The following is a 10,349-nucleotide window of genomic DNA, read 5'->3' on the forward strand; positions in this document are numbered from 1 at the left end:
CGGGCTCCCTGCTCGGCAGGGAGTCTGCTTCTCCCTCTGACCCTCCTCCCTCTCATGCTCTCTGTCTCTCATTCTCTCTGTATCAAATAAATAAATAAAATCTTTAAAAAAAAAAAAAACATAAGAATAAAAAAAAAAAGAATATTAAAAAGAGAAAGACTGTGTGAAAGCCAGCTTGAAGTTGTAAATTTTCAGCAGAGATTTTTTTCTGTATACTGAGTACCAAGGTTCAAGACCAGACAATTTTCCTTGAAAAACACCTAGTGAAGGAGAACGAATATTGTATCTGTTTTATCTTTACACAGCATGTGTAACACTTTCAGGACTGAGATTTAAGTAGGAGTCTCCTACGAGACTCCCGTTTTTTCAGACCCTAGGCATTGTCTCCTCTCCCCTGCCTACACCTGACCCTGGCCAAAGCCACGGAAATGAAAGCTCAAGTTCACCTGATACAGCAATGCTTTCAAGACAAAAGGCAGTCTCAGGTACTGCCTTCAAAAAAGCACCTGGTTTCACTTGGCCTTAATATTCTTTACTTTTTTTGAAAGTCAAGGATACTTATGAAGGGGGTTTTTTGGTATATTTTAAATAAATGATTTTAGATATTCTCAGCGGGAAGGTTCATCTGGGTTCTTAGGTCATGACTCTGTCAGAAACAGAGGTCCAGAACCACCAATTTTGTCCAGTTCATAAGGTTTGTTGTTATGAGAGGCTGGGCAACAGTACAGAAGGAAGGAAGAGAAGAGAATTGTCAAAGGAGGAGACTGACACTCATGTCTGAAGCCAAATGCTGAAACGATTGTTTTCTTAAATAAAGAAAGCCAAGCCGGTCAGGTCATGCATTAGGCTCATTAAGCAGAACAAAGTGCTGAACTTATACAGCATTTGAGGGAAGGATCCTGGGGGCAGTGGTGTTGGTTACAGATGTGGAGAGGGGTTGATGACTACTTAGAAGCGTAGACCCTGAAGCGAATCCAGCGCCGACTGTCTGACCTTCAAAGCATAACGCTGTCACTGATGATTTGGCTTCCAGAGGTGCATTCACCGAAGCAAGTTGTCACTGAGGGATGAGAAAGGTTTCAAAGCTCTCAAGCTGTTTACTTGTTGACATGGCTACAGAACTCTCAGCCTTATCCTAGGGATGTGGAGGGTTTTGATTCTCACAAGAGAAGAGAGACACCAGAGGAATGCAATGAGGCAAAGGACAGCAGAGAAACTCCAAAAGGTAATGGAGGAAGAGCAGCCTGGAAGTTAGGAGGAAAACAAAGAAAGACTGAAATCGCAGAAGCTAACCAAGTTCAGATTTCTAGGGAGACAATGAACTCCGGTTGGAAATGCTACCAGGAGGCAGAGTGAGATGCAAGTTGAGCAACATCCATGAACCTTTCAAAAAGGAGGTGCGCCAGTGAGCTTGGCCGGAGCCAGTTCAATAGAATAATAAGCCCAGAAGCAAATTATACCAGGTTGAGGAGGGGCAGAGGATGGAGAAAGATAATCAGCAAATGTAGCTACTCTCCTTTTGACAGATTTTGGAACTGAAGGTGGAGAAAGAAAAAAGATATTAGTGGAGGTAAGACATAGAAAGTAAAATTAGAATTTGACCTTAAAAAGCTAGTGTTGGTGGTAATTAGGGGCCCAAGCCTCCTAGATTTTCTGGAATTAAAAGTTCTTAACAATCATGGAAAAGAACAATAGCATCTAATGTTCAAATTTCTTCCTCAATAATCACCAAAAAGACCTCCAGCCTCACAAGCTTGAAACCCTGACAGGACAACTTATTCACCTTACAACAGCTGGTTAGGAAGTTCTTCCATAAACTAAGACATATTTGTCTACAAGACCTCCACCCGCTGCCCTGTGCATCCATCCACTAGCCCCGGGCCCCCTCTGAGCCCGACATAGCACAGATGAAGTCATGGTTCTACCCAAACCCTTCAACTCTCCCTCAGTGGTCTCAAGACATTCCCTCCCCATCTTCCGTGGTTTGTCTAGATTCTTCTTGTCCTTACAGTTTTCTAGCCTTCTCTCCCACAGGGCTGGATCCAGAATGGGACAGATATCTCACCACGCAAATCCCAGTCTCTCACCATGATTTCCAATGGATGAAAGACAGACAAGGGTGGCGGGTGCATGAATTTTAATAGGGCATCTTGACAGCAGGTTAAAGATGGTGATCACCAGCACTCAAGATATTTTTGGCCAGCGATTCTGTTGGCTCCAGTCATTTTTCTCTTCTCTGCCAGAAATACTTATCCTCATGTAGGACTGTAGGCAGCATGGCTGATAATTTAGGCAGTAGAGGTAGGGCTGTTCAGTCTTTCTGCAAGAGGGTCTACAGACTCCCATGTTTCCCATGCATCGAAGGGTGTGATGTCTGCCTGGCCAAAACAAACAAACAAAACACACATAGTTAATTTCCACTTAACAATAACATAGATCTGAGGAGTCAGGGAGCGTAGTCAAAACCTAAAAGGGTAAAATAAGAATGAGATGCCACTGCACACCTATTAGGATGACCAAAATCTGGAACACTTGACAACACCAAATGCTGGCAAGGATGTGGAGCCACAGAAACTCTCCTACACCGCTGATGGCAATGAGAACTGACACAGCCACTTTGGAAGACAGTTTGTCAGTTTCTTCCAAAACTAAACATATGCTTACCACACAATCCACTCATTGTGCTTCTTAGTGTTTACCCAAAGACATTGAAAACTTATGTCTACACAAAAATCTGCACAAGAACTGCTTCATGCAGGCAGTTTGAAAATAAAGTTCCAGAGAAACAAAATCTATTTCAGGAGGATCATGGAATTCCAGCACATGGTATATTGACTTATACCAACAGCCGCCAATAAAGCAGTCTTTACCATGAAAAAAAACCTGCACATGATGTTTATGGTAGCTTTATTCATGACTGCCAAAATCTGTAAACAACCAAGATGCCCTTCACTGGGTGAGTGGATAAACTGTGGCACATCCAGACAAGAGAATATTATTCAGTGCTAAAAAGCAATGAGCTGTCAAGTCATGAACAGACGTGGAAGAATCTTAAATGCATATTACTGAGTGAGAGAAGCCAATCTGAGAGGGCTTCCATACATACTGTATATTTCAACTATATGACATTTTGGAAAAAGCAAAACTATGGGGACAATAAAAAGTGTGGCCAATAAAAAAAAAGAAGTGTGGACAATAAAAAAAGTGTGGCCAGGGGTTGGGGTAGGAGACAGATGAATAGGCAGAGCAAGAGTAATTGGTGGGCAGTGAAATTACTCTATATGATCCTCCAATGATCAATTCGTGTCATTATACATTTGTCCAAACCCAGAGAATGTACAACAAGAGTGAACCCTAAGATAAAATGTGGACTTTGGGTGATAATGGTATGTCAGTGTAGCTTCATCAGTTATAACAAACGCACCACTCCGTGGGGAGCTGTTGATAACAGGGAAAACTATGCAGGAGTAGGGGCAGAGGGTATGTGGGAATTCTCTGTACCTTCTTCTCCATTTTGCTGTGAACCTAAAACCAGTCTAAAAACATAAATCTTTAAAAAAAAAAAAAAAAGAATGCCTTAAAAAATAAATAAAGCTGTTATGAACTTTCATCTATAAGTTTTTAGAACTAAATTTTCATTTTTCTGGAATAAATGCCCAGGACTGCATTTGCTGGGTAACATGGACAGTGTATATTTAGTTTTTTTAAAAGGAAACTGCAAAAACTGTTTTCCAGAACTGTACCACTTAACATTCTCACCAGCAATGTGTAAAAGATCCAGTTTCTCCGCCTCTTTACCAGCATTTAGTACTGCCACTATTTTTAATTCTAGCTGTCCTACTAGTTATGTAGTGGAATATCATGAGGTCTTAATACACGTATCCCTAATGGCTAATGAGGTTGAACATCTTTTTGTGTGGTTTTTTGTCATCTGTATATCCTCTTTAGTGAAATGTCTTTTTTCTAATTTGATTGTTTTTTTTTTAAAGATTTTATTTATTTATTTGTCGGGGTGGAGAGAGACAGAGAGTGAGGGAGAGAGAGCACAAACAGGGAGAGCTGCAGGCAGAGGGAGAAGCCGACTCCCCACTGAGCAGGGAGCCCAATGCGGGGCTCCATCCCAGGACTCTGAGATCATGACCTGAGCTGAAGGCAGACACTTAACCAAGTGAGCCACCAAGGTGTCCCTAATTTGATTGGTTTTTACTGTTGAGCTTTGAGAGTTGTTTCTATATTCTAGAAACAGGTCCTTTGTCAGATATGTGGCTTGCAAATATTTCTCCCAGTCTGCCATGTGTCTTTCCATCTATCCTTTTCACAGTCCTTCTCCCAGAGCAAACATTTTAAATTTTGATTAAGTCCAACTTATTGATTTTTTTTCTTTTGTGGATTGTGTTTTCACGTCTAAGAAATTTTCACCCTAGCCCTAGGTCTGAAAGATTTTCCTACATTTTTCTCTAGAATTTTTATACTTTTATGTCTTATGTTTTGAGTTAAATTTAATATAAGATGTGAGGTCTATATTGAGGTTCTTTCTTCCTTCCTTCCTACCTACCTTCCTTCCTTCCTTCTTCCTTATTCCTTCCTTCCTTCCTTCTTCTTTCTTTCTGTCTTCCTTCCTTCTTCCTTCCTTTCTTCCTTCCTTCTTTTTCTTTCTTTCTTTCTTTTCTTTCTTTCTTTCTTTCTTTTTCTTTCTTTCTTTCTTTCTTCTTTCTTTCTTTCCAATGTCCAATTGCTCCAGCACTATTTGTTGAAAAACATATCTTTCTCCCATTAAATTTCTTTTGCACATTTTGAAAAATCAGTTGGTTGTACACATGGGGGGCTATTTCTGATTTCCTATTCTGTTCCATTGATCCATATGCTATCTCTCCACGCATATTACACGGTCTTGATTACCTTAGCTATACAAGCCTTGAAATCTGGCTTTATTCTTTTTCTTCAAACTTGTTTTAGCTATTCTCATTCCTCTGTGGATTTCTCTACAGGCAAGATATAGACAAAATAATCTTGTCTATATCTACAAAAATGTTGCTGGGATTTTGATAGAAATTGTATTAAGAGTGTCTATCAATTTGAGGAGAATTGGCATCTTTGCTTGTTGAATCTTTTCTTTCTTAAAGGTTTTATTTATTTATTTATTAGAGAGCACATGAGAGAGAGAGAGAGCACAAGCAGGGGGAGGGGCAGAGGGAGAGGGAGAAGCAGGCTCCCCACTGAGCAGGGAGCCAGATGTGGGGCTTGATGTGAGGCTCAATCCCAGGACCCTGAGATCATGACCTGATCCAAAGGCAGACGCTTAACCCACTGAGCCATCCAGGCGCCTCCTGCTTGTTGAATCTTACAATCTATAAACATGGTATGTTTCTTCATTTATTTAAATCTTTGATTTCTTTTATCAACATTCTGTAGTTCTCAGCATACAATTGCTACACATGTTTTATCAGATATATACCTAAGCATTTTATATTTTTTGGAGTGATTGTGAATGGTACTGTAGTTTTAATTTCAGTGTTCACATGTTCAATGATAGTATATAGAAATGTAATTAATTTTTGTATATTGTATTGTATATTGTATCTTGTATCTATCTTGTATCTTGTATGTGGCCTTACTGAATTTAATTATTAGTTCTAGATTTTTTGCTTGTAAATTCCTTGGGATTTTCTACAGAAACCATTATGACATCTGCAAATAGTTTCATTTCTTCCTTTCTAACCTGTATGCCTTAATTTCTTTCTTGCTCTAATGCATTGGCTGGAACTAGTCAGATTTAAAAGGAATGATCTTTTTTGAAGATTAAAAAAAATTGATGCACACAACTTGGATGGATCTCAAGAGCATAGTGCTGACTAAAAAAAACCAATCTCAAAGGATTACATATGATTCCATTTATACAACACTCTTAAAATGATAGAAATTAGAGAGATAAGAAACATCAGTGGTTGCCAAAGGTTAAGGATTGTGGCAGAGGGTGGAGGCAGGAAGAGAATCTGTGTTGCTGAAACTCTCCTGCTGTGCAGAAGGGGGGCGCTTGAGGGGCTCAGCTGGTTATGCATCCTGCTCTTGGTTTCAGCCCAGGTCATGATCTCATGGGTTGTGGGATCAAGCCCCGCATTGGGATCCGCGCTCAGCGGGATGAAGGGGCACTGCCTGAAGATTCTTTCCCTCTGCCCCTTCCCACACTGGCTCTCACTCACTCTCTAAAAGAAATAAATAAATCTTTTTTTTTTTTTAAGGAGTAGCAGAGGGAAGATCTTTATGCTGATAGAACAGCTCTGTATCTTGATCATAGTGGTGGTTACATGACTACACTTGTAATAAAATGTCATAGAAGTATGCACACCCACTGCAGCAATATGAGTTTCCTGGTTTGTATATCGTACTATATAGTTCTGTAAAATATAATCTTTGGGGGGGAAACCGCATGAAAGGTACATGGACCTCTCTCTGTACTATCTTTGCAATTTCCTATGAATCAACAATTATTTCAAAATAAAAAATTGATAAGGGTGTGGAGAAAATGGAACCCTTGTGCACTGTTGGTGGGAATATTATGGGTGCAGCCACAATAGAAAACAATATTTTCCTCAAAACACTACAAATAGAACTATCATATGATCCAGCAATCCCTCTTCTGGGCAAATATCCAAAGGAAATGAAAACAAAATCTCAAAAAGATATCTGTAGTCCCATGTCTACTGCAGCATTACTCACAATAGCAAACATGGGGAAACAACAGATGAATGACTAAAGAAGACGTGGCATAAATATATAATGGAATATTACTCAGCCACGAGAAAGAAGGAAATTCTGCCATTTGCAGCAACATGAATGGAACTTGAGGGCATTATGTTAACTGAAATAAGCCAGACAGAGACAAATACTGCATGGTATCACTCATATATGTAATCTTAAAAAAAAAAGTCTAACTCATAGAAACAGGAAGTGGAGAAGTGATTGCCCGGAAGTGGGGTGGGGGAAATAGGGAGAGGTTGGTTAAAGGGCACAAACAGCTATGAGATGAATAAGGTCTGAGGATCTAATGTACAACACGGTGAGCATAGATGATAACACTCTATTGCATAATTGACATTTTCTAAGAGAGTACATCTTAAATATTCTCCCCCCAAAAAAAAGATAAATTTGTGAGGTGATGGATGTGAGGAATTAACTAGACAGGGTGGGGGGAGACCCTTTCGCAATCAAATTGCCAAGATACACAATTTAAATATCTTATATGTTTATATGCCAATTATATCTCAATAAAGCTGAAATAAATAAGTTAGAACACAAATAAAATAACCTAAGGAGCTACACAGGGGTTAAAAGAACAGGAAATGAAGTCAAGAAACCTCAAGTTCAAATCCCAGCTCCTGCTTTATTTGCTGGGTAACCTTTAACAAATTTCTTTACTTCCCTCTTCTACCCTTCCTTCATCTGTAGAGCGTAGACTGTAATAGTCCCTAACACTTAGAGTTGTGTTAATAGCTTAATAAATGGTGGGCTGCCTGGATGGTGCAGTTGGTTAAGTGTCTGACTCTTGGTTTCGGCTTAGGTTGTGATCTCAGGGTTGCGGGATCAGAGTCCCACCTCCGGCTCCGTGCTCAACAGGGAGTCTGCTTGAGATTCTCCTTTCCCTCAGCCCCCGCTCACTCACATGCTCTCTCCCTCTCTCTCTTTCAAATAAATAAACAAATCTTAAAAAATAGCTTAATAAATGGAAAGCAAATAGGGACTGGCACATAGCACTAAATAAATGTTAACTAAATAAATGTTGTTTTCATTGTCACATAAAGATCCTTTCTGAAGGACCCATTTCTGTCTATGCTACAACTATGAACTATTAGTTTGGGAATAGTCCCTTGAAATTAGACAGACATTAGTCCTTCGGTGGTAACCAGAGATTTTTTTTTTTTTGGAGGCTGTGCACACCTAGAAACCAGAGACACAGTTGCTAGTCTAGATTAAGCATTCAGTAAATGTTAGCCATTAATATTATTATTATTCCCCCTTGGGACTGAGGTCTCCGAAACAGGAATGATCCTTTGACTGGAAAGAGAAATAAAAATAATGACCATTACCATTTGCAAATCACCCACTGTGAGCCATTTGATTTATGTTAAGTTGTTAAATGTTTACTATAACCTTCTTTTTTTCTTATTATGTTAGTCACCATACAGTAAATCAGTAGTTTTTGATCTAGTGTTCCATGATTCGTTGTTTGGGTATAACACCCAGTGCTCCATGCAATACATGCCCTCCTTACTATAACCTTCTGAAGTAGACGTCTCTATTTTTCCTTCTTGCATTATGGAACGGAGGCTCAGAGAGACAGTGTTCTTGGCAAAGGCCCCGTAACTGTTAGAGGCAGAGCGAGGCCTCGAACTCCACTCACTATGGCTCCAAGCCCATATTCTTTCTGAGGTACAGAGCTGCCTTCTCCACACACTGAGACGGGGCTGGGAAAGGTTGGTACCTCCCTGGATAATAACAGCTGGAACCATGGCCCTCTATTGTCTTCAACATCAAGCCCAAACTTCTGAACCTGGCATTCATGGGCCTCTCTTTCATTCCACCAACAGTTAGCAACACCCAGTCTTTGCCAGGCCTTGAACTTGGTGGTAGGCACATAGGGTCTCTTGTGTCCAAATGGGTTTAACACGAAGTCTGATGTACACACACAAACACACACACACACACACACAGATATCCTAAGCCCTTGCATTGAATAAAAAGGATCTACTCCATGTAATTTTGACCAGAGAAGCTTATCCCCCAGAGATAAGATTCGTTTCCATCTTCCCTGAGAAGAAGGGCCATTGTGAGATTAGCATCCGAAAGAGGGGTGTCGGAGTGTGCTTCTGAGAAGGTGGATCAGGCGGACCAATCTGCTTCAATTTCCCCCTGGAGAGAGGCTGTGGCACCCAAAAAAGGGCTTCACAGTTTTGTCAGGGGCTTTGCAGCTCCCAATTCCTGGCCTCCCGTCAGCCCCATGTCACTATATGCCACCACTCACTGTCTATATCTACGTCATATCCCTTCCACATCCCCTCAGCCCCCTCACCAGAAATCAGAGAAGACTGTTTACTAATCCCAGCACTGTCTCGAACCTACGTATGAACGTAGGCCACGGTTCCTCCTTGGACCTCAGTTTCCCCCCTGTGAAATGGGAAGATAAGGGGAAGTTGCCCAGCTCAGAGAGTCTCACAGTTTGGGGGCTATTAGGAACGAAGGAAATCTGGCAGGGGACTTGGAAGGGGTGGAGCTTTATCTACCAAAAGAATAATCTGAGGGAATTTTCAAAATTTCACATGCCCAGACCCCAAATCCAGAGACTCAGACATGGGGTTAAGTGCTTTCTAAAAACTTCACATGGCTCGATGGTGAGTTCCAAGCCTTTTTCTCTCCTCACCATTCTATCACGCCCCAGGGTTGTCTCTGTGCGCACGTGTTAAGCACGGAGGAGATTCTTAATGTTGTGGACTGAGTTTCTCGTAATGAATGAATTTGGTGAGGGCATGACATTAAGAACAGGCCCCAGTACTGGGGAACCCTTCGACTGTCCCCAGACCACCTCCCACACTATGAAATCTATGTCTTCTGAGAGCAAACTAACTGGTGAATAAGAGAACCAACTTGAGAAAGCCCCCGGAGCTGCTCTGCCTCCTTCCTGTCACTGCCAGCCAGAGCCATATATATCTGATCCCACAGTCCTCCAATCCCTCTAGCCCAGGAAGGACCCCACGCTGATTCCTGGAACCTGGCATCACCCAGCATACAGATGCAAATAAGACGCTGTCTCAACCTCCGAGCATTTCCATCCAGTATGTGTATGTTTGGGGGATTGGTGAGAAGTGAGCTGTGAATAGATAATTATATAATAATGTGATATGAGTCATCCCTGCTTAAGGCTGACACTTTGTGAAGCCAATCAGAACTTAGTTGGAATCCCGGCTCTATCTTACTGTTGTGTGACCTTGGCTAATTATACCACCTGTCTAGGTCCCAGTTTCTTCATCAGTAAGATAGGGATAATCAGAGGGTTGTTGTGGGGCGCCTGGGTGGCTCAGTCGGTGAAGTGTCTGCCTTTGGCTCAGGTCATGATCCCAGGGTCCTGGGATCGAGTCCCACATCAGGCTCCTTGCTTAACAAGGAGCCTGTTTCTCCCTCTTCCTGCCTCCCTCTCTCTCTCGCACAAATAAATAAAATCTTTAAAAAAAAAAAAACCCAGAGGGTTGTTGCAAGAATGGGATGACTTCAGGCCCATGAACAGCAAGCACAGTGCCTGACACATAAGGAGTGACAATTGGAACTATTATTATAGCTACTAGTATTATAATTATTAA

General features: G+C 41.2%; 1 protein-coding gene across 1 annotated transcript in view; it reads right to left on the reverse strand.

Moving 5' to 3' along the window:
- Nucleotides 1-2,122: 2,122 nt before the first annotated feature.
- DEFB119 (defensin beta 119) overlaps nucleotides 2,123-10,349 on the reverse strand; it is a 12,371-nt gene continuing 4,144 nt past the window's right edge. Inside the window, exon 2 of the mRNA XM_006727511.2 lies at nucleotides 2,123-2,378. Coding sequence (XP_006727574.1) covers nucleotides 2,185-2,378 — 194 coding nt within the window. The 3' untranslated portion in view covers nucleotides 2,123-2,184. The remainder of the gene's footprint in view (nucleotides 2,379-10,349) is intronic.

Source organism: Leptonychotes weddellii, chromosome 10 (assembly GCF_054177405.1).
Source record: "Leptonychotes weddellii isolate Sample4059 chromosome 10, ASM5417740v2, whole genome shotgun sequence".
Taxonomy (NCBI): Eukaryota; Metazoa; Chordata; class Mammalia; order Carnivora; family Phocidae; genus Leptonychotes; species Leptonychotes weddellii.